The sequence below is a fragment of the Littorina saxatilis genome, linkage group LG3, assembly GCF_037325665.1.
Source record: "Littorina saxatilis isolate snail1 linkage group LG3, US_GU_Lsax_2.0, whole genome shotgun sequence".
Lineage (NCBI taxonomy): Eukaryota > Metazoa > Mollusca > Gastropoda > Littorinimorpha > Littorinidae > Littorina > Littorina saxatilis.
This window is the reverse complement of record NC_090247.1, coordinates 34,300,490-34,326,481: the sequence shown is the minus strand read 5'-3', so window position 1 is coordinate 34,326,481 and position 25,992 is coordinate 34,300,490. Positions and strand designations below refer to the sequence as shown.

The 25,992-nt window shown below is 40.7% G+C and overlaps 2 protein-coding genes across 2 annotated transcripts in view; both read left to right on the top strand.

The window, feature by feature from the left end:
* Positions 1 to 21,658, top strand: part of LOC138962224 (uncharacterized) — a 59,926-nt gene extending 38,268 nt beyond the window's left edge. The window contains exon 12 of the mRNA XM_070333954.1: positions 21,532 to 21,658. Coding sequence (XP_070190055.1) covers positions 21,532 to 21,658 — 127 coding nt within the window. The remainder of the gene's footprint in view (positions 1 to 21,531) is intronic.
* On the top strand, positions 11,619 to 17,619 carry LOC138960904 (uncharacterized). Its single transcript, XM_070332538.1, has 9 exons — positions 11,619 to 11,645; positions 12,310 to 12,588; positions 12,977 to 13,408; positions 13,672 to 13,877; positions 14,325 to 14,506; positions 14,831 to 14,985; positions 15,351 to 15,475; positions 16,165 to 16,315; positions 17,398 to 17,619. Exons 1-9 carry the CDS (start codon positions 11,619 to 11,621, stop codon positions 17,617 to 17,619), a joined length of 1,779 nt encoding a protein of 592 aa, XP_070188639.1.
* Positions 21,659 to 25,992: the final 4,334 nt, after the last annotated feature.

The window sequence follows — 25,992 nt, the reverse complement described above, 5'->3', positions numbered from 1 at the left end:
CGATTTAATTTTTTTTTTCTTTCTGTTGTGTCTTCTTGTATTAGTATTGTATTTACTGACGAAGACACTCGTCGAAACCGGTTTATGTTAATTGTTTCTGGTACTGGTGAGTACATTTTCACTGTTATCTTGTTGTTGTTGTTGTTGCTGTTGTTGTTGTTGTTGCTGTTGTTGTTGTTGGTGGTGACAGTGTGATGCATGACAAAAACATGAAATGTCAAAACAGCTATAACAACTATAACTTACTATAAAATTTCAGTAGGTTATGGACAATCCAGCTGTCGATCAGAGCACCAGAGCGACACTTTCGCATTGGAATTGTGTAATGCATTGACAGTACCCTTAGGTTTTCTGTAGAATTTGTTTTGATGAGACTATTTCATATATTTTGATGTGCATTTTTTCATAATTTTGAATGTTAGTTTAATATATTTAATGAATTGGTAGGTAAATTACAAAGTTGTATGAGTAAGTGTTTGACGTTTGCATTAAAACATATCCTAACGATATACATATATTTCGAGATGTTGTTCTCATTTTCTTAATTAATGTCATTAATGACGTCATATCCGGCTTTGACAAGAGTTGATGCGATACTGTGGCGACCGTATTTTTAAATCAAATTGATTGACATTATACTTTGACCTCGTTCAAAAAATGGTAGTGCATTTCAGCTGGGAAGTCTAACAATTGTTTCATAAATTTGCTAATTACACACACACACACACACACACACACACACACACATGTACACACACGCACACACACACACACACACACACACACACACACACACACACACACACACACACACACACACATTCACCTTGTCTCGATTCCGAGTATGCTGGAAAACATCAATATAATCATGTATTAACTAAATGTAAAAATCAACGTATTTAGTTTCAGGGCAACCAGCTAGACACGTTTTCTTGCTTACTTACTGCATGTTATGCCGGTTAGCATGCAGGGCAACCTAGACACAGTTGACATCATGCAAATAAAAGAATACCCCAACTCAATCTAAATTTGTTTAGCACAGGCTGCAGTTTTGATCTTTGCTGTTGTTTTTCTGAAGGTACTATATGCATGTACATTATCTTATGAATCTTATAGATCCAGTTAGGGGTTTTACATGAGCATAATTTCTCTTGAATATTGTTTTTGTGCATATTGGAATATGTATTCATCAGTTATTGTTCAATTAGGGACCCATGTCTGACAAGGAAATATCTTTTTTTTTAATATTTAGGTTTATTTGTTGGTTTTTTCTTTCTTTCTTTCTTTATTTGGTGTTTAACGTCGTTTTCAACCATTCAAGGTTATATCGCGACGGGGAAAGGGGGGAAATGGGATAGGGGAAAGGGGGGAGATGGGATAGAGCCACTTGTTAATTGTTTCTTGTTCACAAAAGCACTAATCAAAAAATTGCTCCAGGGGCTTGCAACGTAGTACAATATATGACCTTACTGGGAGAATGCAAGTTTCCAGTACAAAGGACTTAACATTTCTTACATACTGCTTGACTAAAATCTTTACAAACATTGACTATATTCTATACAAGAAACACTTAACAAGGGTAAAAGGAGAAACAGAACCGTTAGTCGCCTCTTACGACATGCTGGGTAGCATCGGGTAAATTCTTTCTCGTCCCAACCAATATGGGACTCCCCCTAACCCGCGGGGGGTATTTGTTGGTTCGTTGGCTTTTAATCGGGTTTTTTCTGTCGTTACCGGCACGAACGGAGAGACTCGGAAACTCGAGTCAACCCACGCTCGAGAACTCAAGTGTAATAATTATTTGAAGTTAAAATCTCCCTCGCCTATCTTGCGACAGAATAGCTCAGTTGGTAAAGCGCCCGAACGCTTTTCCTAACATTGGTGGTCGCGGGTTCGATCCTCTTCGACGGCAACAATTAAACCAAAAAAAATGTAAATCTAAACTCGACATTCTTGTATTGTATTCATTTTATTCATTTCAAACATTTAGATGATGTCACGAATCGAACTAATCCAAAAGTTGCATCATTATTGAGTTTTTCCAGCGGACAATTTTCCCAGAAATACCCGGCATTCTGTTTGTTTCAATAACATCGGCTTTTGTGAAAATGTAATGCCCTATGGGTAACACCACGACTTCATGTAGTGATGAGATCAAGATAACGTACAATACACAAATACGAACGGGGAAACTCGAAAACCGACGAGTCGACACTTGCTCCACTCGAGAACCCCGGCACGTGTAAGGTATGCTTGCAGTTCAAGTTTTATTTTCACGCCTGGGTATCGTGTGCGTGGTTGGTAAGGTGGTAGTAATTTTGCCTCCAGTGCCGGCGGTCTCGAGTTCGAGTCCCGTAAATGGCAAGATTGTTGTAACACTTTTTTTTCTCAATTTTTCAACTTGTTTCTCCTTTCTGAACTGTATATTCTTGTATTTTATTCTTTTTGATTTATTCCAAAGATTTTGAGTCGTGTATTAAAAATCGAATAGTGTGTACAGCTTTCCCAGAATCCCGTATTCTATTTTTAGTACGGGATACCCCCAAGATAAGGTCAATGGGCATATGCATCACCGCGTGTCGACTAATAGTAATGATAGTAGACAACTTCTACATAATGGACTTCTTACAAGTCATATTTGAGTCAATGTTCTCACACTATGACCTTGACTGGTGCAGCGCAGCGTGAATTCGGTCAGTTCTCTCCACCAATCAGAACGCAGCACAACCAACTGGAATAAGCAAGATGCAGTGAACGATGCAGTCTCTATGTTTAGATGGAAGTGCAGCACTCACTGTTAGCGTCAATTACAGGCCTGCATTTGGGTCACTGTCTGATAAGGACAGATTTAAATTCAGCCAGGACACAGCGACCTAACAACGGATGACGCCCTAACATCAAGGCCGTGCTACGCAGAGCCTATCAGATTGCCAGTACAGCCAACAGGAAGCTAGATATAGCAGGAAGTTGTATGGTGTTAAGTGCATTGACAAAGCTGTCTGCTATGAGGCCTCAGGAGTGGATACTTCCCTCGCCAGTATGCAAGAGTGCACGCGTCTGCCTGCACTTATTACTCACTGAAACAAACACATTAGAAGAAAATAAAAAAACAAGTCGCACGCTTTTCTGTACCTCTCTTCGTTTTAACTTTCTGAGCGTGTTTTCAATCCAAACATATCATATCTATATGTTTTTGGAATCAGGAACCGACAAGGAATAAGATGAAAGTGTTTTTAAATTGATTTCGAAAAAAAATTTTGATAATAATTTTTAATTTTCAGAGCTTGTTTTTAATCCGAATATAACATATTTATATGTTTTTGGAATCAGCAAATGATGGAGAATAAGATAAACGTAAATTTGGATCGTTTTATAAAAACATTTTTTTTTACACAATTTTCAGATTTTTAATGACCAAAGTCATTAATTAATTTTTAAGCCACCACGCTGAAATGCAATACCGAAGTCCGGGCTTCGTCGAACATTACCCGACTAAAATTTCAATCAATTTGATTGAAAAATGAGGGTGTGACAGTGCCGCCTCAACTTTTACAAAAAGCCAGATATGACGTCATCAAAGACATTTATCGAAAAAACGAAAAAAACGTCTGAGGATATCATACCCAGGAACTCTCATGTCAAATTTCATAAAGATCGGTCCAGTAGTTTAGTCTGAATCAATCTACACACACGCACAGACACACACACACACACACACACACACACACACACACACACACATACACCACGACCCTCGTCTCGATTCCCCCCTCTAAATGACAAAATGTAAAAAGAGAAAAAAAATAGAATAACAAAAGAAAGATTTTTTTATTTAATTTTTTTTAGTAAATGAGCAATCAGAAAGATGCCCTTATTCTATAGGAAAATAGCCTGAACATATATGTGGTTGTTTACGTGATCGTTTAGTGGAGGCGGGTTGAGGGGGATACTGGTGGTCGGAGAAAATATATTTATCTTTGAACGCTGTTTCTAGGTCACTTCTGCCTATAACAGGAGTGAGCACGTGTGTGTGTGTGTGACACGACGAGGTGGACAGCGACAAGAAAAGTCCTTGCAAAATCGTTGCGATTGGCCCTTCAGGCTGACAACGACTTTTGGTCTTCCTGTTAGAGTGAAACGTGCCACGAATGCCGTCAGGCTTTATACAACTCACTTTTTTGGCAGGGTGCAGTAAAGCAAATATCGATTGAACGGGCGCACAATGTCCAGAATTCAATGGCACTGAAAATCAGTGAAAGCTGCCACCACATTCAATGCTTAACATACTGAAGTCGCTGAATAGGAACGACGCTCATTGCCTTGCCTTTGAAATATTGGATTATTGTCAAACCAGGTGCTGCTCATATTGAATATTTCTATAATTCAACAGTTTACCCAGCAAGCAACAGATGGCATGAAACGAGGGTTTAAACTTTACTTTGTCCAACTAAAACTGCTGCGGTGCGTTACATACACAGGGCTATGAAATAAAGATCGGTCCAGTAGTTTAGTCTGAATCGCTCTACACACACACACAGACACACACACACACACACACACACACACGCACGCACATACACCACGACCCTCGTTTCGATTCCCTCTCGATGTTAAAATATTTAGTCAAAACTTGACTAAATATAAAAAGACTGCATGCTATTCGGAAAGTATTGCCTTTCGTCTTCAAATTGGCCGGGGCGTTAAGAAACCTGCGATTGGCGCTTCAGGCTTTGCTCCACAAGAGTCAAACATGATAGCAATGCGTTGTCGGGTTGTGTACAATTAGTTGTGTTTTGCAAGGTGCGGTTTTCAGCAAGCCTTGTACTTAGATTTCGACTTTTGGTAGTATGTGTTATGTTGCATTTCTTAATGTAATAAATCGTTGGCTGAAAACAATTGTTGCTCTTGGTGGAACGGGAGCCGCTCAGCGGAAGAGGCGTGATAGAGACGTGTGCGCGGTTCATGCATTCACAACAATAATTATTTTTCTCTCCCTCTGTTATTATATTTAGTCAAGTTTTGACTAAATATTTTAACATCGAGGGGTATCGAAACGAGGGTCGTGGTGTATGTATATATGTGTGTGTGTGTGTGTGTGTGTGTGTGTGTAAAGCGATTCAGACTAAACTACTGGACCGATCTTCATGAAATTTGACATGAGAGTTCCTGGGTATGAAATCCCCGAATGTTTTTTTCATTTTTTTGATAAATGTCTTTGATGACGTCATATCCGGCTTTTCGTGAAAGTTGAGGCGGCACTGTCACGCCCTCATTTTTCAACCAAATTGGTTGAAATTTTGGTCAAGTACTCTTCGACAAAGCCCGGGGTTCGGTATTGCATTTCAGCTTGGTGGCTTAAAAATTAATTAATGACTTTGGTCATTAAAAATCTGAAAATTGTAAAAAAAAATAAAAATGTATAAAATGATCCCAATTTACATTTATCTTATTCTCCATCATTTGCTGATTCCAAAAACATATAAATATGTTATATTCGGATTAAAAACAAGCTCTGAAAATTAAATATATAAAAATTATTATCAATTTTTTTTTCGAAATCAATTTAAAAACACTTTCATCTTATTCATTGTCGGTTCCTGATTCCAAAAATATATAGATATGATATGTTTGGATTAAAAACACGCTCAGAAAGTTAAAACGAAGAGAGGTACAGAAAAGCGTGCTATCCTTCTCAGCGCAACGAATACCCCGCTCTTCTTGTCAATTCCACGGGCACTGCCTTTGCCACGGGCGGTGGAGTGACGATGCTACGAGTATACGGTCTTGCTGCGTTGCGTTGCGTTCAGTTTCATTCTGTGAGTTCGACAGCTACTTGACTAAATATTGTATTTTCGCTTTACGCGACTTGTTCCTTTTACTTTCTCTCTCTCCCTTTCCACCCAACTGAGCTGGAACATTGCAGTAGAAACAAAGACAACCATGGCGAAAAAGGGAGTGATCGAAATCGTTAGATTACTGAACAGACTTGGATGCCATTCCCCATTTAACGGTAGCGTCCTCATTTGACTGCTGTACAGTGACAATCGTCCCCATTTGTCGGTAAAACCACAAACACACACACACACTCAAACACACGTATACACACGAACACACACATATACCACACACACACACGCGCACGAACCCAATCACACACATACAATTTCTCGTTCTCTCGGTCGTTATCTATGTGTCTCTGTCTCGCTCACACACACACACACACACACATACACACACACACACACACACACACACACACACACACAGACGTACACACACACACACACACAGTGTATGTTTGTCTCTCTGTGTCTTCAAGTCTCTATTCTGCAGAATACTGCTTTTTCACGCATTGTCCGTCGAAGCATCAACAAGTCGCGTAAGGCGAAAATACAATATTTAGTCAAGTAGCTGTCGAACTCACAGAATGAAACTGAACGCAGCAAGACCGTATACTCGTAGCATCGTCACTCCACCGCCCGTGGCAAAGGCAGTGCACGTGGAATTGACAAGAAGAGCGGGGTATTCGTTGCGCTGAGAAGGATAGCACGCTTTTCTGTACCTCTCTTCGTTTTAACTTTCTGAGCGTGGTTTTAATCCAAACATATCATATCTATATATTTTTGGAATCAGGAACCGACAAGGAATAAGATGAAAGTGTTTTTAAATTGATTTCGAAAAAAACATTTTGATAATAATTTTTATATATTTAATTTTCAGAGCTTGTTTTTAATCCGAATATAACATATTTATATGTTTTTGGAATCAGCAAATGATGGAGAATAAGATAAACGTAAATTTGGATCGTTTTATAAATTTTTTTTTTTTACAATTTTCAGATTTTTAATGACCAAAGTCATTAATTAATTTTTAAGCCACCAAGCTGAAATGCAATACCGAACCCCGGGCTTCGTCGAAGAGTACTTGACCAAAATTTCAACCAATTTGGTTGAAAAATGAGGGCGTGACAGTGCCGCCTCAACTTTCACGAAAAGCCGGATATGACGTCATCAAAGACATTTATCAAAAAAATGAAAAAAACGTTCGGGGATTTCATACCCAGGAACTCTCATGTCAAATTTCATAAGGATCGGTCCAGTAGTTTAGTCTGAATCGCTCTACACACACACACACACACACGCACACACACACACACACACACACACACACACACACACGCACGCACATACACCACGACCCTCGTTTCGATTCCCCCTCGATGTTAAAATATTTAGTCAAAACTTGACTAAATATAAAAAGAGGTAGAATTGATTTTAAGAACGAGAGCAATATTAATTCCGTTACTTATTGCACCGTGATACAAGGGAGAGCACTCCTACACAGAAGAGTAACTCCGTCGATATGGAAGTATTTCCACTCACAATGTGTCAATACGCTGCATGTCTGTGTAACGGAAAAGCACTTGCTCAGTCGATCAACTCAGTCCGCAAGACTCAAAGCCAAACCACTCCCAAAGTGTCATAGCGTCAAGTAATGAGGAAATCAATGGAAATCCTATTGACACGACGGGCTTGAGCCTTAGGCAGGTACATTTTTTTATTTTTTAAATACGCCATCGATTGACGTGGGCCTTGTATAGGTTATTGCAACTCCTGCGCTAAAAAGCGTAAGCCATCAAGTGTCTGTGTCAGTGGCTGTGTATGGTGTGTGTTGTCGCGCACTATTCTGCATATCCTGAGTTGTCGTTCTTCTCCTTGATGCTCCAGAAACTGCCATTTATGGCTTGAATGTCCAGAGCGCAAGGTAAGTTTTGAGGCAGAGCCGAGGGTGTATGTATGCCTACCTGTATGTTTGTGTGTGCTTTATAATATTCGATTATACATGTGACATTACCGTATGACGTACTTTTATTCTACCCTTTTAAGGGGGCATAAAGTCAATATTTTTCTTTAGGAACACTGGCACACACTAGATGAGCGTAAATGGTTGTGGATTTGTTTAGTTTTGATGCAACTTTAACAAAAGGAGCCCAACAATTGGTTCCATTTTTTCTGTCTACACAGCGCTGCATGCATCGCTTCAGCTTTGTTGTTATCCTTGTCATCCTTTTACGTTTTCAGATAGACCAGGAATCGAGAGGAGTGTGTGTGTGTGTGTGTGCGCGCACGTGTGTGTATGTGTGTGTGTGTGTGTGTGCGCGCACGTGTGTGTATGTGTGTTTGTGTGTGTGTGTGTGTGTAGAGCAATTCCCAGAAAACTACTGGACCAATTGTCAAGAAACTGTACATTTGAAGCCCTTTTTATCATTTTTGTTCGATGAATGTACTTGAAAACGTCATATTCGTTGAGGCGACGCTCTTACGACCTAAAATTGATTGAAATTATGGTCAAGCATACTTTGACCAGGTCTAGACTATTGTATTGCATTTCAGCTAAGAAGATACAAAAGGTTTGTTTTTAAACTTCCAGGATCTCATACCTATATGCAAGGGTTACTTTAAATTAATATTCAGAACATTACGAGCTTGGTTTTAGGTGTTATGCAATCTTCCAGAAAGAGTTTAAAACCCGTCGCAGAACAAATTCATGATTTTGCGTTCCTACAGATAAATGATTGTTACACGTACTACCAAAGTCTCATTGAAACATGACCACTGATACATTTGCTAGTCATTAAAATACATGAGGAAAAATCAAACTTCATGCTGTATTCAATAGACAGTGATAGGAGTGCCTCTCAAAATTCGTCGCCGGCAGGCATGACTTGCCATGGCTTTTTCATAGCAAAATTCCAAAACAAGGAAGTCGTGTGTACATGACGAACAACATATAACACCAATAATCATTTTCAAATAAATCTGTTTAGATACTTGTAAAAATCTGTAGACGGCTCTGCCCCGAAAGTTGCATAACATCTGAACAAATAGCTGTAACGATAAGTCATTCTGCTTGGAGTATTTCGTGTGTGAAGGCATGCGATCCGGAAAGTTTCAAAGCAATCCACCGGGTGAGTTTTGAAATACAGCGCTTTTTGTTTACCCCACAAGGTTGACGCAAAACGTGTTTGACGGGACTTTCGATCGATACCTGCAGTACTAGGAATGAGGGCCCCAAAGGGTTTAAAATCGTGATCGTGATTGGCGTTTTTTGACCTTTCTGTGACCGTGATTGCCGAAATTTCCATTTCTGTGATCGTGATGGGACTTTGCCCGTGATCCGTGATGACAAAAAAAATCAAGTCTCGTGATCGTGATCGTCATTTGTTTTCGTGATCGTGATGGGCATTATTGCAAAGCATTTTATTTTCAACGTACATTTTTCACAGCTGTATCACTCTATGATCCTCTATTCGTCAAGGAGCCAATCCCGATTGAAGAGAAACCTTGCAACAACACATTCAGCAAATAATATGATTTTGACAGAGATCCAATCAGAAGGCAAATTGCAAAAGTCTGCCAAACTTCATCCAATGGAAGGGCTTCGTGCAAAAGTTTTGAGTGCATTCAGTCAAATTCGAATTCGAAGATCAAAAATGGCGTGCAGCGGTACTGTCATCGAACTTCTGTTATATTTTGTGGATTCAAGCCAGACCAAAGCAGGCGGCGAGAATGCCTTCCTTCTACGGGTCGGTCTTTCCGAAGACGAAATATCAAGGTATGTCAGTTGATCTATGTTGCTCTATGACTGTTCTGAATGTAGGCAAGTTCAAGATCTTTGAGTTTGAGTGAGATCATTGACATTGTCGACATTGCCACGTCCGGCTGTCACTCGCTCAGTGTAACCTCGACTGGCTCGAGATCGAGTCTGCGTGTAGCCAAAACCGAAACTAGAAATGTGTTTTTTCATCACAGCAACGTGGACACGCTTGGCATAGATTCTAATTGTCGCTTCTTTGCATTAAGCTTGGATTTATTTTAGCGCCTGTAAACTTTAATATCAACAATGGGTTAAATTCAGAAACAATGGCGGGGAGACGTGCCAGTTTGGGTCACTTGATCCTCATGTCAAAGACGATCAAAGTCATGTTCGTTGGGGATTTTGTCAGGCATGCTACTTTTCCGGTAATTGCCGGAAATCCGATAAAGCCGTTTTCAAAATCCGGTAAAGTCAAATTTATTCCTGTGAAGTTGAAAAATTTCCGCAAAAACGATCCGTGTGAATATCGCGCAACGCGACCGGGCGCCGGTCTGAATGAAGCCAGCGCACAGTAGTGTTGTTTTCACCAGTTTGGAGGTGTGTTGAATGGTGGTGGGGGGAGGCTAAAATGGGATTTTTAACAAGATCACAACACTATTACAGCCCTGAAAATGATGCCCAGAATGCACCAGATTGCACATATTGTAACCGTTTTTTGAAAAACAATTCGGGGGGGCATGCCCCCGGACCCCCCTAGTTGGCTCGCCTGCTTCGCAGGCTCAGCCACTGGCACTGCGCGCTTCTTTCAGGTAAAACCATTTTTGGCCTGCGGCATTCCTGTTTGTTTTTCAAGGCCATGAAACCAGGCGATGGTGTACCTCAAATTGTATGGCAAAGTTGAAAATAAAGAACCCATCACACATACATGTACTTTAATTTCAATCCACCCAATAGTGTTTGAGAAAATGGGTTTACAAGATTTAGCTCTGGAAATGTGAAATTGTGCAAGTGTATATTCATGTGTGTGAGTGAGGGTGTGGGAGTTGAATGTGTATGAATGGAGAGAGAGAGAGAGAGAAAGAGAGAGAGAGAGAGAGAGAAAGAGAGAGAGTGAGAGAGAGAGAGAGAGAGAGAGAGAGAGAGAGAGAGAGAGAGAGAGAGAGAGAGAGAGAGAGAGAAAACAACATTCTTGTTACTGATTACAAATCATGATATGTATATTTCTATGTGTGTATGAAAGAGAATTAAAAAAATAATAATAACAAAGTGCAACAGTTCTCACTTTGTGTTGAATAAACAATAGATCCAGAGGAGCGAATTACTGTGTGGTTGTGTTTACTTTGACACATGCTTTCTGTACCTGCAACTTTTACCGTGACCGTGATTTGTCACTGGTGTTCGTGATCGTGAAAACAAAAATCAAGGTAACGGTGATCGTGAAAGCTAAAATTCACCACCTTTTTTCTGAAATTTATTTTAGGCTAATGATATCCACCAAGAAAATGAAATACGTTTATAAATTTGAAGAAGTTGCTCTGTTTTTGCATCAAGGGACCGTTTTAGAGTAAAATAAAACATACTGCAAATTTCTATCTTTATTTTTTTAAAGATGAATCTGTCCCCAAAACTACATGTTTATCCACACACAAATATCGCACAAAACGTCACTTCTGACCCATAATTCATTCAAGTATCACTTTTAAGGAAAAAAAGCAACACTTGTTCTGAGGGAGTTTTATCAAGAACCTTGAAACAGTACTTGAAAAGCTTGCCAAAGAAATAAACTTATTTTCCACACCATCTCTGCCCTTAAACAAGCAAAAACAATCACACACACACACACACACACACACACACACACACACACAAACGCGCGCGCGCACCCCCACCCCGCCCCCCCCCCCACACCACCAACAAGTCAGCAAGCAGGCACTTTATTCTGTGCCTTCAAGTATATTTTGGCTTACCTGTGTTTAAATATATAATACATTGTTTTTCAGTACTGTGCTATGGCTGGCATTATGGCAAAGAGTGCTTCTGGCAGCAAAGTGAGTATATTTTATGTTTCAAATTCCTAAATATTTCCATTTGTGATTATCTCTCGCTGAGAAAGCTCAGATTTATGACTATTTTGCTATTGGAACAGATCGGCGATTATTTTCTTCTAGTGCTATTCACCTTGAAGGACTCAATGAACTTTGACTCAAAGCAGTTTAGAAGACGATTTCATATGGAACTTGAACGTTCAAGTAAATGTGATATGTGGTTCGACAGCATCGCTGAATTGTTTGCTTTCTCTTGGGATGATCAAGCTGGGTCATTCGAAACCTGATTCTATGGTACTAAAAGTCTATAATGTGATATATGTGAACTTTATCAAACATGTTTTCTGCACACACACACACACACACACACACACACACACACACACACACACACACACACACACACACACACACACATACACACAAACACACAAACCATCACGTGGACTGTGACTAAGTAAAAAATACATGAATACTGTCTCAGAATCCTGGACATGGTCTTCGTTTTCGTACGTGACCATTGTCAATTAGTGTGCCACCATTCCATACTCTTCCTCCCCATGTTACTAGTTTTTTTTCATTTCTCACTCTCTTTTTTTTCACTCTGTGTTGAGTGGTCCAGTTGGTCCCGCAAAAGCCCATCTGTACTCTCCTCTCTCTGTAATAGGCATGGAAACAGGACGTACTCAAGTGGTACCTACAGTTACACAAGCGAGCCTACTTCGTACCGCCTGTGTACATGAATCGCATCAACTATGACTTGCAACGCATCGCAGATCCGCCAGTGGCTGTGCCAAAACCTGCTGTCGAAAAAAAGAAAAAAGGAACCCTGAATGTAAATAAGAGTGAAGAGATGGAAGACCAAGCACAGCAGCGCGTTCTGCACTGTCTAAAGAAGTTCTGTGAGAAAAGCAGCACATCGGGCCGGCAAAATACCACGACCAATGTAAGCTGAGAGGGGTTCGTTCAAGAACGTATTTTTTTTGTCTTCATGAAATCTGAACTGCAGAAAAAGGATACATTTTCTGAAGTAACTTTTGAAATGAATTATTCAAAAAGTTAAAAAGCAAATTCAAGGTCATTTTCATTAGCCGTTTATCTTCTTACCGGTTTTAGACATAATACGATGTTTTATTATTCCCAGAAATGCATTCCTGGATCCTAACTTTTGGCATTTGCAGTCAATTGAATAAAATGCAACATGCGTTGCTCTTAGAAATCAGCTAGCAAGCGGACTCACTTATTCCCGTATCTTTCCTAAGGCTAACATGTTCTTTTATCAGAACTTTGGTAATGTAAAATATAAAGGTAACAGTGTTTTGTTTATGCCACAGGTTCCAGAGGACTCAGACGACGAGGTGATGTTCGTCCTGTCGCAGCTCAAGTTCACCAGCTACCTGGGAGAGCCTTGCTTTGCTGCTACGGCCAGAACATTGGCCCGGCCCATCGACCTGAAGAATCAGAACCAAGACAGGGGAGACTTTGATATCCTCGTCATCCACCGTCATTACGGCCTGCTGGCCGTGGAGATCAAGTCTGTGGGCACTCTCTTTTCCGGGAAGCCTGAGTCGCAGAAAGAGAACGACAAAATCCTGGTGGATAGACTCAACAAGATCATCAAGCAGCTCAAGAAGTCTGGTGATGTGCTCAGGCATCTGACGAGCGATATACACGACCAACTTAGGGTGACCAAGACCCTGATGCTGCCCAACATTGCAGCTGTTCATGTACGGCGGGTGTTGCAAAAGGACCCCAATCTCAACAAGGTGTGGATGAATGTAATGATATATGATCAACCTCCTTAGTATCATCTTTCATTGTTAGAAACACTTTCTATGCCAGCTTCCTTTATTTTGGTACTTTTGTGATTCTAATATGTTACATTTTTTTCTCGTAATTTGACCGTTGAGTGTAAGTAAAAACATCAATTGAGAATGGTTGATAAACGCAATCATAAGGTTTACTTAGTTCTTAATTTAGCTTTAGTTCCTGCAGTTTTTGACCCCCAATGCTTTGCTTTCTTTTACAGGAACTGTGTGCTTGCTTTGGCATATCCAACACAGAAGATCCAGTTGATCTGTGCCTGACAGCAGACCAACTGTCAGACAGACTTCGTTTCTGGGAAGTAACTGATGACGTCATGGAACGGGTGAATCAGTGGTGGATGATCCTGATGAAAAGCAAGGGAGAAGACCCTGTCATGACGAAAGACGTGTACGCAGAACTTGTGTCGAGGTATGCCAGTGTAAAGCAAACTGGAGGAGGGGGAGGGGGGGGGGGCTGCTTCCTTTCACAAATCAGTTTAGGGGGAGAAAATTTATTTACGCATTACTTCTCAGAAAAAAATAGTAAAATCACAATGCAACATGGTTCCTATTTCAGAACACTTCAACGCCCTTGATTGATGACATAAGAAACTAACACCTTTTTGCACACGCATACGATTTTTACAAATAAGATACAATGATAGAAGAAACAAGACCATTAGGCTTAATAACAAGTCAAAGTCATAACATAAATGAATATAACTAACATTATTATAGCTAAAACAATACACTGTCAAAGTCATGACAGAAATGCAAATAACTAAATTATATGTTTTGCCAAAAGCACCACGTCTATTACAAGAAGTGAAACTAAGCGGCGCAACACTTATACAGGCCACAACATCGACCATTTTAGATTTGCAGGCCCAGCAACTACAGTGGAGGTGTTCTGCCCCTCAGCTATGAGCAAGGCATCGAAGGTGGTTCGCACTGAGGGAGAAGGGGTGTCAGAGACTGCAGCTCGCTTCATGGAATTCGTGCTGCACCAGGAACAGATCAAGGTCCTTAATTCTGGTGAACATCTGGTCTACCTCACAGGTACCTCATGACATTGGTTTAAAGGTCAGACGCATATTATTGTTGTTTTTCTGTGTATAGTTTATTATTCAAACAACAAACCGGATATGCCTACAGCTAGTGACTTTTACTAGGCATGTCTCCATTTTGGTTTAAACAAAGTTTTATTCAGGATTTCTTCGCTTGAACAGTTCAAAACACACAACTAGGACACGCACTCAAGCAAATGCTTATATCACGTGACGATCATTTTGAAACCATCACGTTCATAAAAACAAAGTGCGAGGATATTTTTATTTTTATTGACATCGTTTATTTTTAGCATACGTTTTCTTTCTGTTTCAGGTCCACCTGGAACAGGAAAAACAGTCATGTTGATATTGCAAGGAGAACAATGGTTGAAAGATGGACATGACGTGCACGTGGTTAGCATGTACGACGAAAGTTTGGCAGCTTCACTGTTCATGATTCATAGTCTGCGGGCTAAGTGTCAAACAAAGGTAAGTACCTAATCATTGTCAGTCTCATCATAGGAGAGCTTGATATTAGTAGTGTACCAGCTACATTTTCGTGTGGACTAATATTCCCGCAGGAAGGAGATGAATGATCAGTCATTTAAGATGATTGCACTGGAAAATAATGTTCATGAGTTACTAACACTGCTAGATGCAACTGTTGTTATACTCCTTTGATAAACTATGTCTGGAATGTGCAAAGACGCACTTTCATAGGCAAATATTTGCACAGTAGATTTATTCTCTCGTAGAAGCAAGATAAGTACAATGGATGTAGTTCTCGTGATGTAATGCTTTGATAGACTGCATGTTTTGCCGATTTATACATTTATCAATCAAAGTACTCTCAGGGACACAAAGTCCATCTCCACGAGCACCAATTGGGGACCGAGGACATAGATGAGGCAGTGGACAAGTTAGCTGCCTGTGCTCAAGACGGTCATCTGTACGTCATCGTGGATGAAGTGGATGGCAGGTAAAATATTTGTTTCTTAATTGTTGGCTCAACATTTGTGGGGAGAAGGGGTTAGCTTATTGAATACAGTTTTCCCTCCTTTTCCTTGAGGGTGGTGGTGCAGCTGACACATATATTATTTACAACAACATGCTGCAAGCGTTGTCATGTTTGTAATAATGGTCGCAGCAGCAACAGAAGTAGTTATAGTGGCAGCAATAGGAGTACTGGTAGAAGCAGCAGGAGTAGTTATAGTGGCAGCAATAGGAGTACTGGTAGAAGCAACAGAAGTAGTTATAGTGGCAGCAATAGGAGTACTGGTAGAAGCAGCAGGAGTAGTGAAGGCAGTAAAAGCAATAGTAGCAGCGCATACAGCACATCCACCAGCATTAACAACAGCACCAGCACCTGGTGAAGCAGTGGTTGACTACGGGAAGATAAGAAGAAACAGCGGTCGTGGTAGTGGCATCAACAGTTTCAACAAACAAAATAACAACAATATATGAGAGAGTAGGTCTGGTAGTATAAAACGCAACAACAACAGTAGTGGCAGAAGTAGATATACAGAAGTGGTAGTGGTAGTTGTTATAGTGGTGTTCTTGTTGCCGGTAGCAGTAGTAGCAGTGAATTTGTTCTTCTTCTTGTCTGTTGTTGTTCTTCTTCGTTATTGTTCTTGTTCTTGTGATAGTGAAAATATAATTTTTTTTCAGTAAGTTCAAACTCTTTTGCGAAAAGCTGGTCAGCCGTGTGAGGAGTCTGCACCTTTGGGCTGCCCACATCTACCACCAATTTACCCCACAACATTTCACGGAGTTCGCCCTTACTGTCCCTCTTCGTACCCCTGGTGCGATCACTCGAGAGGTAGAGAATTTTTCCATGATTTGCATGTTGTAAAAATATATCCCTTCCCGTGTAAACGATCAAGTAAACTACCAGAGATCTGTGAAGCCTTTTTCTCGTTGTATCAGGCATGGGAATTGTCCGCTCCGCGAAAAGGAAATTACGTTTCAGCGAAACTGAGAAATTGTCCGCGGCAAATAAAAAGTAAATTAAATGATGTATACCATTGTCTCTCTATCCATTATTTGCTTACACGAGAAATATCAAACTATTGGTCTAAAAGGCTAAAATTCGGTTTCCTCGGTTTCCCAACGGGGCTCTGCCTCTGTACCTCGCCGGGGCCTAGGCGGCCCCTGGACCTCTGCCAATTTTCCGAGTTTTTTCGTATTTTGGAATTCCCATGCCTGTGTATACAGAGTCCATGTTTTTGGCTCACGTAAGTGTAGCCTATGCGATGCTAACTTCTGTCTGTCTGTGCGTGCGTGCGTATGTATGTGTGTATGTCTGTGGTAGAAACTTTAACATTTGAAGACGTCACATTATGACGTAAGAGGGTTAGACGTCACGCGAAGGAATTACTGAAAGTCTCGGTCATTGTTATTTTGAGCGGGCCGAGACTAGTTGGCAGTCGTGTCCCTGTAAGTAGGCTACATGCAGACAGACAGATCTAGATCTAGTGTCTCGCTTTCTTGCACAGTTTCACTTATGCTTACTGTGTGTGTGTGTGTGTATGTGTGACGGAGTGATTGAGTTTGTGTTACTGTTTGTCGATTTCTTACGTGAGCCTTGAAGGCTTCGCCTCTTGTTTCAATAGCCATCATGTGCTACAACACATCGTCTTAAGCTATCTCCCTTGTGCACAGACTTCCTGTCCTTTGCATCTAATTTGATTTATAAACATTTCTAGAAAGGCAAATAATACATACCATTGTATTTAAGATTGTGCATCTGCTTTTATGAAAAATAATAAGAGGAAGATGTCTATTATTTATGTTTCATGAAACAAAACAAGGCAAGGGAAAATGAACACTGTCGAAAAACATTAATTCTCAATCTCGCTGACATAACACGAATGCCTGGAATCTCTTTTATTCTATTATCAGATTCAGAGGTCCGACTTTGTTGGCAAGTTCGGACAGGTGAGGGATTATGAGCAGAACGTCTATCCCCCCACTGACGGTCCTTTCATCCGTGAAATACGTCATCAAGGTCCAGATCATCCTGATGACGTCATGCCACGAGACTGTGAAGCTTGTGGTACTCAGCTGGCGTCTGTGCTGGTGGAACTGCATGTGGGAGGTAAAGCTGATGGTATGCACATGTGACTGGCTTAACTGGCTTTTAAACGGCGATTTACTCACATTTTTGTGTTTGAACAAACAGAATTTCATTTTAATTTCAGTTAAAGTACAAAGGAACCTCAACTATACGCAAATATAGCAATTTGTATTACAGTTATCAATGTACTGTCGGTAATTCTGATTGGCCAAAGCTCATTTTGCATCTAAATCAAAGCTGTACACATGATATTCCAATATTTCTGTTTTTACCGAGGTATCTGAGCCATACGGAAACCTGGCATACCGATGAATACTTTTTAGCCATATGCTGTTGATGCTTGGCGTTACTGAAAGCAGAAAAGAGTATTTTTGGCTGACAACTTTCAGTTTCAAACTAATGATAGGGTAGACAATTCAAGGAATCCTCATGAAGAGTTCTCAACATGGTCAAACAAAAGTTTCGGAGCACAATGAAAATGGGTAAATTTGTGTGACCACGCGCAGGTCATATTGACATCAACAAAAATATAAATGATAGGCACCAGTCTGCATCCTGGTTTCAGTTCTTCTGTGTCACGTTTCACTATATCAAATAAGGTGATTATGGACGGTTAGTTACTTCTAACTAACTAACCACACCACGATCCACTCTCGCAGTCATACAAATAAATAGAATCAACAAAAGTATAAGTTTCAGACGCCTGTTTATGTAATATCACGCCACCTCCCTCGAGACTTCACTCCAAAAGATGTTCTTTTTACGTTCAAAACGTAAACCAAGTGGTCACTGAAAAATGCCAGTTAAAGTATAGAAAATAATAATAACATGCTGATCCCGTGTATAGTTAAGAAAGTTGCTGATCTGCCTAAAAGTGCTAGTTCATGCAGGTGTCACACACTCCACGTTGTCACCATTCGAGTGTAATCATAAATATAACAGATGACTTGGTGGTAAGAAGGGTGCAAAAGACATGGTGCAACTTAGCTTTTTGCCATTGAGTGGGCGGCCCGTGATTAGTCTATAGTCTCCACAACTGCTCCGTCGAATGTAGTGCCGGCTGGCGTGGCAACGAAGCAGGGAACAGTGGAGACATCAGGCGCCTCACTCAGTCGCTGAAGGTCCTCCCGTAGTCTACCAGAAAAAGTAGAGGTGTAGCTGGTAGGACGGCGACAGCGACAGCAAATCACCAGAACATCAGGTTCGCTGGTTACATCACACCGCGGACGATCCGGTTACAGCATCCCGCTCAGCATAGAACGTAGTAGGTGTATGTAGGCCGTTGAAAACAGCAAGCAACGGAAGATATGAAGAAAGGCTGCAACAAAAAGAATTGGTGCACTAAACATGCCACGCTACCCCTCAACCTCCACCTTTAAACATGTCCCCTTTATATATATATTTCATCGAGCACGTGGGCCTGCACAAACGAACTTTTACAACAACAAATCAGCTATTTCCTTCCTTCTCTCCATATCTGCAAAAACCATATACAGATTAGTATTTTAGCGTCACAAAGAGCAAATTATTCGCTAACCTGGAAAGAACAACAGAGAGTATTTCATTCCACAAACACAGACTCGTCAACAGCGTTAAATAATGATTTATTACCTCAACAGCCTAATGTAGGTAGCTCTCTCTTTTAAGCGAAACCGCTTCCTTTTCAATGGCACCCGTTCGTCAACGGAAATACCGCCATCCACCCTCTTGCGCTGAATCCTTATGCCGTGGAAATCTTTCCCCGCACAGCGAAGAAAAAACCTTGACGCCCCGTCCGTCAGCCAGCATGTAAACAGAGAGAAAGTGGTCCCCACTTGAAGTTCCTTTAAAGGCATATGTACTCGATGACTATACACGCTAATTGCTTTACCAACAGCTGGAGACATGCTAAATCAAGTTCCCTGCAAAATATTGTGGTCTAGGACCCCTTCAATGTTGAGATATGTTAATTTTCATTTTGATCTGGATCGTCCTATTTATAGATTTGGCAACACATGTAACGTTGATGCAAGGGAGCTAACACCGCGGCTTTGTTGACATCCTCACTTTTTCAGAGGCTAGAACAAGCTGTAATGCATGTATTATGGTCCGCGCATGGTGACATATCGTCATTATATGGTCTTATGGTGCGTTTGACATCGATTATGGGCAAACTACACTTTGTAAACACGGGAGCGCGTACATATGCCTTTAAGCCCTACTGTACACGCAGAACGGCACGTTGACAAACAGTGCAGAAGTCAACGCGTTGAAGACCATCAAACTTGTAGGAAAATAAGACACCGACTGCTCTCTCTCGCCGCTGAGTTTCGAGTGTCCAGTTAACATGTCTCACACAGACAACCTTGACAAAATCACGTGACTCACCTTGTCACGTACCAAGTTCAGCTATCGCCAGTTTTGTCCTGACAGCAGAAATCACCCACGTGAAACCCGTGCAACAAGAAATCTCCGTGTTCGCTATGCTCTGTCAGCTAAAACCCACAGCCCTTGACAGAATGCACAGGCGCTTTCTGTCGCAATTCGAGAAAGGCACCCCACAGAGTGACACTTTCTCGATCCATGTCACTAAATCGTGACATTCTGGGAGAATGTGAACCTAACCAATCACACATAAAAAGATTTGAGCTGAAGGTCCGTAAATAAACCTCTAAACAGCTATGTAAGAAGACGACAGTACAAACTTGAATCAATCGCTAATGAGAAAGCTGATATGAGACCCGGGGAACTTTTACATACATTGGTAACGCAAACTAATACTAATATACTACTTCAAAGATAATTAGGTCTTAAACGGCACTTATGGAGAAACAAAAACTGTGAAAGTCTGCAGCCTAAAGAAGCCCTTGCCATCATGCCAAAGTGAAAGATGTTTGACTTGTCAAGGCGTTAAAAGGCTTGCTTATAAGCGCGCATGCAGGAACACTCACACACAGGTACACACACACCCACCCACCCACACACACACACACACACACACACACACACACACTTGCAGGTATAACTGCAATATAGTTTAAATCATGTCCAGGTACTCCTGGTTCAAACAAGCAGACTCCAGAGTCTTGCAGCCCTGAACCACTGCAGTATCGGGACGTCTTTTTGCTCTGCCTCACCGGTTTCGACGATTGCGGTACACACAGAAAAGAGCAAAACACTTGTGGTATCATCAAGGGTCTTCGGAAATTTGGGATTCCAGTTACTGTGTTGTCGTAAGTACTTAAAAGCGTATTTTATGGGTGGTACGTGTAATATCGCTATTGCTTCATTTGCAATTCGTTTGCTCGTCACTAAATCCTCAACGAATAATTCTGCTATGGAAATAGTGTGTTTATTTGATGGGTACATTTTTAAGGACCAGCCAGTACTACGGAGTGATACGACTATAATTATGTAGTCCATAAACATATATATGATGTATATCGAAAGCAGTTCAGCTAGCTAGTACATGTGAGGCAGTTTTGGATCTTTTCCGTGCGCACTTGGTATTGTGCTTGCGTTTACACACGAACGGGAATAAGGCACTAGCAGGTCTGCACACAAGGTGACCTAGGAGGTCGGGAAAATCTCCACCCTTAACCCACCAGGCGACCGCGGCCGGGATTTGAACTCACGACCGTCCGATTAGGAAGCCGATGTCTTATCCATTAGGCCACTGCGCCCGTCGGTGTCATAATGATATGCAGCCAACCTACAACCCAAGCCTTCGAATTTAGTTGTTAAAATGTTCTGCAAAGACAGGATGTTGAAGTTTTTAGGCGCCCGCTTTTTCAACAAGTGCCTGGGTGATTTTGTAAATCTTTGAAGCTGTCCGTTTTGATCATAACGGCAACATCGTATGCACGGTCAGTGTCAAATCAGATTTCTTGTGTCACTTTTAAAGATATACATATTCTTTACTTCAAGATTTAATGTCCATTTTTTTAAAATTCACTTAAACAAGACATCATTATTCACAGGGACGACGATACAACCTCGCGCAGCAATTTGCTGACAGACGTGGTCACCATGCAGGGTCCAGACAGTGTCATCGCCACAAGCGCCCAATGTGTTTTTGGGCTTGAGAGGAAGGTGCTGAATGGATAGAGGAGGATCGGATGTATGTGTGTGTGGGGGTCTTTGTGGGTTTTTTCTGTGTGTGTGTGTTGGGGTGTGTGTGGGGTGGGGGGTGATTGTACGTGGGTGAGTAAGTGTCGGCATGCTTTTGTGCGTGCATCTGCATGTGCGTACTTGTGTGCATGTTTGCACGTGTGTAATAGTGTGTTCGGGAGTGAGAGAGTGTTGATGTGTGTCTCTCTCTTCCCCTCTGTCTCTGTCTCTGTCTCTCTCTGTCTCTGTCTCTCTCTGTCTCTGTCTCTCTGCTCGATTCAAAGTTGTTGCTTTTAGCAGTTGACATGACTTTCTTTTAACTGTTATCGTTTAGTTTTATCACAGACGTTTCTAAAAAGTCTTTTCACATTTGTTACTTCAAAGTACGATTACTTCCCTTTGGTTATTTGACTTCAAATGTTGTTAAAAATCTTGATCTCCTAAAAGTAAACAAAATCTGGGGCAGGGGGCGTCCCGGATTAAAACCTTCAGATTACAATATTATGCACTGTAGTGTTTGTCCCGGATTTCCTGCACTCCCACACACTTGATAATATTCCAACCAAAACGTAAATCCACATCGTTTCTGAAAGTACAGTCATGTTCCTTTGCAGATTGTAGCCTGGGTGCAACCTGCGCCATCTGACTCAATGCTTGAACAGTTCGATAGACTGTTGGCGTGCTCTCGTACATCTGGTCAGCTGATCACCATCACCACGTCACATGATTCAGAACAGGCAAGGGCAAGTGAATATTTGATTTAATTATGTTACATTTTAGTTTTAGCCGAAGTGTCTTTGTCCTATTTACTTCATATAATTTGTCATCATTCTATTTTTTTATTTATTTGATTTTTTAGACGTTATTTGTTTTGATTGATTTCTTTTAAGATTTGTTATGTTGATTTGTAAGTTTATTTCCTGAATGCTAAGTTCTGAATGTTTCAGTTAAATGAACTGGGAAGTTAGGGGAAGAACTCAATGACCCACCTGAGAAATCAGTGTTGTAGGAATCGGTCCTGTTTTTCAATGTGAGTTGGCTGTCTGTTAACAAATCCAAAACCAGACAGACTCCTTAGGTTCCAAAATTATGAATTAAAGAAAAACAATAATGGTTATTTAACACAATGTTTTGGGTTTTTTTACAAAACAAAACATACACAAGTACATCGAGCCAATGCACTTTTTAGTGGAAATACAAACAAACAGTTTTCTGTGAATCACAAACTTAGTGTTGAGATTTCTCAAAAGTTGTTGAAGCTTTCAAACGTTACGCATCGCAAGGATTTGATGACCTCCACTCATGTCGCAAATATGGTATATCCTCCTCAAAATGTTATTTCAAGATCACAGCGGGTTTGTGCTTGTGTCAAAAGAAAAAGCAAAACTAGAGTTTTCTCCTATGTTTGAATGAAGAAAACTGTATGGTCTCTGTTGACCCTAACACATTATGTAACTTTGGTTCACACAACATCCATTTGGCAGTTGAAAATGGACAAGTTTGACATTCTTATTTTTAAAGCTGAGTTTTCTCAGGACCATTTGCAGCTGGATCATTCAAAGAGTGACACACTTTTAACCGTCCATGTTGTTGTTTTCATTCAGAACAAGAGGCGAAGCCTTCAAGGCTCACGTAAGAAATAGACAAACAGTAAAACTCAATCACTCCGTCACACATACACACACACACACACACACAGTAAGCATAGGTGACACTGTGCAAGAAAGCAAGACACTAGATCTAGATCTGTCTGTGTGCATGTAGCCTACTTACAGGGACACGACTAAGAGTAATCCGTCGCGATATAACCTTGAATGGTTGAAAACGACGTTAAACACCAAATAAAGAAAGAAAGAACTAAGAGTAATACCTAATATTCTGGACTCGCAACGAAATATAGGGCCTACAAACAAATGACAATGAACAACGTTTCGACCTAATAGTCTTCAACAGGTTAAAAAAAAAATGAAAACAACAATACAAATATATGAAAACGAATTATCAGAGAAGATGATGTCCTCCAAGCGCAAAAGAAGGGGGAAAGGGAGATAAATCAAAAAGAAAAATGAGCAATGAAAAATGAAACCAAAACGAAACAAACCAGAATAATAACGCTTGAAGGGCCTGAAGTTGAAAGAGAGAGAAAGAGAGAGAGAGAGAGAGAGAGAGAGAGAGAGAGAGAGAGAGAGAGAGAGAGAGAGAGAGAGAGAGAGAGAGAGAGAGAGAGAACAAGAACAACAAGAACAAATCTTTAATTGTCTAAGGCCACAGCCCCTTACAATAGTGGTTAAAATAACAGCAATAGTATCTGCACAGTTATAAATTATAGTCACGCATAAAATTCAACAAATACATTAAAACCCTGATGACATATCACTGAACCTCATTTATAAGGGTTCGTCTCTTCTGTAGCATGAAGAACACAAATCTGCTGAAGCTGTTCATCACATTTTCCTCATTATTGCCACAGAAATACACAAGTTGTTGTTGCAGCGTCTTAGAGTTCGAGATTTTCAAATACTTTGCTCGAAGGTCTTGATAAAAAGGACATAAAAATACAACATGGTGTTCATCTTCTTTATCAGCTGTACAGAGAGGACAGTTTCTTGTCGTTTGGTTTGGTGCGTACCGAAACTTGTGAGCGTTGATTTCGGATACTCCTGCGCGGAAACGAGTAAGAGCAACTCTGTACTTAATATCTTCGATTAATTCAATGTATTTCTCTTTTTCCAAGCATGTTTTGTAACAATTATAAATGTCAAAACGTTCACTGCATTCTAAAAAGGAGAACCATTCTTGACAAAAACAATCTTGTAAACGTCTTTTAAACTCTTGTAAGAAACACTTCTCATTCCCAACCGTTCCGTACATCCACACAGCAGCAAAACCATTACAACATAAAAGACTCTGCACATGTGAGACCCAATTTGTGTGGCCCTTCGATGCCAAATTACATAAAGCTTTATATGCAATCTTGGAATATCTTGAATCAGGTTGCTTCAGCAGTGTAAACCAGTATTTCACACATCTGACTGCAGAGTTAATATACAGCGGATGTCTTCCCAATTCACCATACACAATGTTGTTTGGAGTTCGAATTGTCACTTTCAGAAACTTTTTACACGCAAACAGGTGGACCCTTTCCACAGAGTCATACTTTCCATATCCCCATAGCTCTGAACCATACAAGAGCATAGGAGCGATCCGTGCGTCAAACAGTTTGAAAAACACCTTTGCCGAATGGCAGCCAAGTCTGTTCAGTAATCTAACGATTTCGATCACTCCCTTTTTCGCCATGGTTGTCTTTGTTTCTACTGCAATGTTCCAGCTCAGTTGGGTGGAAAGGGTTACACCGAGATATCTAAACGAGTTCACAATCTCAAGACGATCCATTCCGTAGAACCACTTCTCTTTCTGTGCAATGTGCCCGCCCTTTCTAAAAACCATGACCTTAGTCTTTGTCAAGTTCACGTTCAGACACAGTTTTTCTGCAGAGCAGCGCAGGACATTAAGCTGGTTTTGTAGGCCTTTTGAGAGAGAGAGAGAGAGAGAGAGAGAGAGAGAGAGAGAGAGAGAGAGAGAGAGTCAACAATCTACGACACGACTGCCAACTAGTCTCGGCCCGCTCAAAAAACAATGACCGAGACATTCAGTAATTCCTTCGCGTGACGTCTAACCCTCTTACGCCATAATGTGACCTCTTCAAATGACGAAATGTTAAAGTTTCTACCACAGACATACACACACACACGCACGCACGCACGCACAGACAGACAAAGTTACGAACGCATAGGCTACACTTCGTGAGCCAAAAACATGTGGAGGGCGTCAAATAAAGTTCACCACTGTCACAGAAACAAAACATTTGAACAGTTTGTTTTCTTGGAAGCAAGTAAACTCAGATTTTTCAAGAAAACGAAGACTAGTGATTATTCAATTTACATTCATTTTATTTGCTTGAAAACCAAGGGAAGTAACTGGTATTATGTCATAACCTTGAACAAAATAAAGTCATAACTTTTTTTAATGATGCCTCAGACTTGATGCATTCAGTAGGGGAAGGGCCCCTAATATGGACCACTTTTTGTTTATTGCTGATAACTAGCTTGTTTTCGTGCAAAGACGTTTCATTTTGTGCTTGGTAGTCCTTCTTTCTTAGGTTAACCGTTAGGCCTAATTAGAGTAAAAATAGCTTTGATACACATTCAGCAAACATTAAATACAGAAAAAATCACAAAGGGTCCATATTAGGAGCCTGGGCGCCTAATATGGACCAGCGAAGCGGCCTTCACGAATCACTGTAAAAAGCCCCCTATATTTCAAAATAACAT